At 55.2% G+C, this 3892-nt stretch overlaps 1 protein-coding gene across 1 annotated transcript in view; it reads left to right on the plus strand.

Annotated features, from left to right (window-relative positions):
• Positions 1 to 491: 491 nt before the first annotated feature.
• The window catches only part of BSND (barttin CLCNK type accessory beta subunit), a gene marked incomplete at its 3' end in the record, with an annotated part of 11420 nt that continues 8019 nt past the window's right edge, over positions 492 to 3892 (plus strand). Inside the window, exon 1 of the mRNA XM_003793151.2 lies at positions 492 to 668. Within this exon, the coding sequence (XP_003793199.2) occupies positions 492 to 668 (177 nt within the window). The remainder of the gene's footprint in view (positions 669 to 3892) is intronic.

The raw sequence follows: 3892 nt of genomic DNA on the forward strand, positions 1-3892 counted from the left end.
GAATTCTTCAGGATTCTGAATTGCTAGCCTATGGGATCCTTGAGTCCTCTGGTGATGTTCTGACATCTTCTAGCTGCAGAATTGCACCCTGCTTCCCGGGACTGGGAGGGTGGTGCTGCCTGTCCAGCCAGCCCAGCCCCACAGTAGGCAAATGAGGTGATGTCAAAGCCTTGGCTGGGGCCCAGCCCCTGGAGCCTCCCCCCTCCTTCCCTCAGAATCACACACACTCCAGGCCTGCTGGGCCCAGAGGGAAGGTGACAGGGCCAGGAGTGGAGGTGGCTGATGGGTGCTTGGGTCCACTGAAGCGTGAGGCTTCAGTGGAACTGGTGGGTCCGGGACTGGGCCTGGACCTAAAGGATCTTGCTCTCCCTGTAACTTTAAGCCTCAGTTTGCAGCCATCCCCGAGCTTCGTCCTTTCCTGGGTTGCCCGTCTGGGTGTTTATGCTGGATTGCCGGTGCCCCTCTGCTGGGGGTGCAGAGGCCAGGCAGCCATGGCCGATGAGAAGACCTTCCGCGTTGGCTTCATTGTGCTGGGGCTTTTCCTGCTGGCCCTTGGCACGTTCCTCATGAGCCATGATCGGCCCCAGGTCTACGGCACCTTCTACGCCATGGGCAGCGTCATGGTGATCGGGGGAGTCATCTGGAGTATGTGCCAGTGCTATCCCAAGGTAGGTGGGGCTGGGTGGGGCTGGGAGGGCTGGAGACACTGCATCTGCCCCACGCTCCAGCCAGGCCCCATCCTTCAGCTATCAGGTCATTCTTCTCAGCTTGACTCCCAGTTTTCTTCTCTCTGCTCTCCTGAACATCTGCCCATCCATCCATCTATCCGTCCATCCATCACTTAGCATCAAGGCTGATCAGAAGCCCCCTGGATCTGGAGCCCCGAACTGGGCACAGTGGGGGAGACACAGTGAAACCCAGCACATGGTCTGTGTGCCTGAAACAAAAGTCCGCAAGTGTCTACCACCTGCCAGGCGGCCTGGTCCAGGGCGCCGCTCAGCCCTCAGCCTGAGTTTTGGTACCTTCCGCACTTTCGTTTCATAGTGGAGAAACCTGAGACCCAGAAAGGTGAAGTCCCACAGCTAAGCGGCAGAGTGTGATTGGCACTCAGATGTGTGACTTAAGCATAACTCTCCACCGTGGGTCCTCCCCACTCCCGAGCTCCCAGAGCCGCTGGGAGATCCCAGGCGAGTCACCTCTAACCGTGGTGGCATGTATTGGGCAGTGCTCTGTCTTTCCAAGTCTTAAGGTATTCCTAGCCTTGTGTGTGATTTAGTGATGGGAAGAGCACTTTGGGGGGAGTCCTGGCTTCTAGTTCCAGTTCTGTTCCAAACTCTCTGGCTGAACTTTGTCTTTCTGAGCCTCAGTTTTTTCTTCTGCAAAATGATGTCCAAACCCCCTGCTCTGTACAATCTCCCAGGATTATTGTGAAGATCAGAGAAGAGCCAGGATATAGGAATATTTGGGGGTCTGGGGAGTGTTGTTCATAGGTGAAGCATCGTCGCTCTTACTGTTACCAATTCTCCCAACAACCCTGTGGAATGGAAACCTCAGGAGTTATAAACCTTCAATGCCCAGAGAGGTTGAGTGACTCTTCCAAGGTCACACAGCGGCTGAGAGACAGACCAAGGAGACAAGGCTAGAAACAAGGCCAGGGGTTCTAATCTTGGCTCTGTCTGTCTTGCCTGGGAGACTTTGCGCAAGCCCCTTCCCTCTTTGAGTCTCGGTTTTCACATTTGTACAATGTGTGAGTCAGGAGGAGGGGTGGGGAGGGGCTCTTGCAGGGACCCTAGTGGAAGGACATCTAGGACTGCAGCCCCAGGCAGCCTGCACCACCCCCGAGAACCCCTCTCCCCCACCGAGTGGCTGTGTCTGGAGTCTGGGAGGGGTCCCAGAGGCCTGGGCTGGGCTCTCCCCAGCCCTGCCCCACCAGGAGCCAGCCCCGGGCTGTCAGCGTGTTTGCTGCTGGAGCGGTCTGGGCTGGTTTGCAGTCATTTTCCAAGCAGTTTACAGTCAACTTGCTCTGTCTACGCACTGCCTTGAGCAGAGGTCACCAGAGACAAGGTCCTTGGGTCCACCCATGTCACCACCTTCGTGTTTCTCCTCCTAGTGAGGAGGCTGGACCCTGGGAGATGGCAGGGGGCTGACAGGGTGTGGAGGGGAGCATCCTTCCTGCCCTCCCCCTTAACCAGAGGTGGCTCTGGGGTGATGGGCAGTGCCTGGAATGGCATGGGGGGTGAGGAGGGAATAATGCTGAGCATTAATGAGTAACTGTTGATAGATTCACGTGTTCATGCCCTGCGGAGACAGCACGGTGGGGTGGAAACAGCACACGTATTGGTGGCCTACAGGCCCAGATTCAAATCCCTGCCGCCTCCTACGCTACTTCTGTGACCTTGGCAGACGGATTCCCCCAACTCTGACCCTCGCACAGTTTGCTGGGCCGGGGACTGATGGTGCTACACCTGGGACAGGGCAGGGGCATTGTTTTAAGGATGGTATTTGTGGCACCAGGCAGGTCCCTGCACATGCGGGTGGAGGCTGGTGTGGGCTGTGTGGATGAGTGTGTGTTTCAGGGATGCAGCTGGGAGAGCGAGCACAAGCTGACTCCCAGCAGGGGACAGGGAGGAAAGTGTGTTGTGCACTGTGAACACTCCAGAGCTGGGGCACCTTAGTCCCACCTGGTCTCCTTGGTGCCCAGGTCGTCATGGCCTTCAGAGCTCATGCCTGTCATCCCCTCACACTCCACCTTGGCTCTCATTGCCTGATCTGTGGAAAGCTTCAGTAAATGGAATACTTTTGGATCAAAAGACATAAAAATATAAGAGAAGATAATTAGCTAATTAGGGTATGGAGTTAGACATCATGGATACCTATATGCATTAAGCCATCTATGTTCCTGAGGGCTGGACATCTAATGGGAGAGACCATTTGCTGCTTGATCAGGAGGAAGTAGGCTTCACAGAGACAGTGAGCTGGGCTTTGTAGGTTAGGTAGAAGTTTACCAAGCAGAGAAGATGGGGAAGGAGGTTTGGAGGGTGAGGGGATAGTGGGGAGGAGGAGAGGAAGTGAAGCCAGCTACCCGGGGCCTGGGACACCACTCTAAGGAATGTGGACAGGACAAGAGAAAGACATGACCAGCTCTGTGGTTGAGAAAGTTACGAGCCTGGCCTCAGAAAGAGGAAGGTCCGGGGGCAGCCAGACCAGCAGGGAGGTTTCTTCTCTGTCCAGGTGGGAGAGGATGGTCCTCTGGACTAAGGTGGAATTTGAACCCAAGGCTGTGGGCAGTGAGAAGACACTTTCAGTTCACCAGGGCACCCACTGTGACTGGCATGAGCAGCACCTCCACCTGGGTCATCTCATCAGATCTCTAAGGTAGACTTGGTTAATTTGTTGGCCAACTAGACTACAGGGCTGAAGAGCAGGAGGCATCTGGGCACCTCTAGTGGGTGAAGCAGCTGAGCACACAGAGACCATTCACTGAGATGGGGCAGAGGAGCATCAGGGAGCAGGGTCTCTCTCTGGCTGGCTGTGGCCACTCTGGTGGAGTCCAGGACCCAGACTGCAGTTGGGATTGAAGTTTCTGTCCTCTCTGTTAGCCTCCTTCTCTCTGTTTCCTCCCTCTGGGGACCACCCAGTGTTCTGCCTGAAAACAAATCTGATAGTGTGCCTCCACAGAGAACTCCTCCAGGACTCCACGCTGGTTTTGGAGAAAGCTAAAAGCTGATGTTCTGGAAATCTCCATGGTCTGCTATCCTCTCCCCAACTTCAACTCTGCCTGTCCCTCCCTCACTAAAGAGCTTGTATTGTAAGATGCTACATCCTCTCCTTCTCCTCCAGGATTTTCATGATAATGATGATGCTGTTGATGGTGAGGGTGCTGATGATGAAG

The sequence above is a fragment of the Otolemur garnettii genome, unplaced genomic scaffold (assembly GCF_000181295.1).
Source record: "Otolemur garnettii isolate 467f Iridium unplaced genomic scaffold, OtoGar3 scaffold00066, whole genome shotgun sequence".
NCBI lineage: Eukaryota > Metazoa > Chordata > Mammalia > Primates > Galagidae > Otolemur > Otolemur garnettii.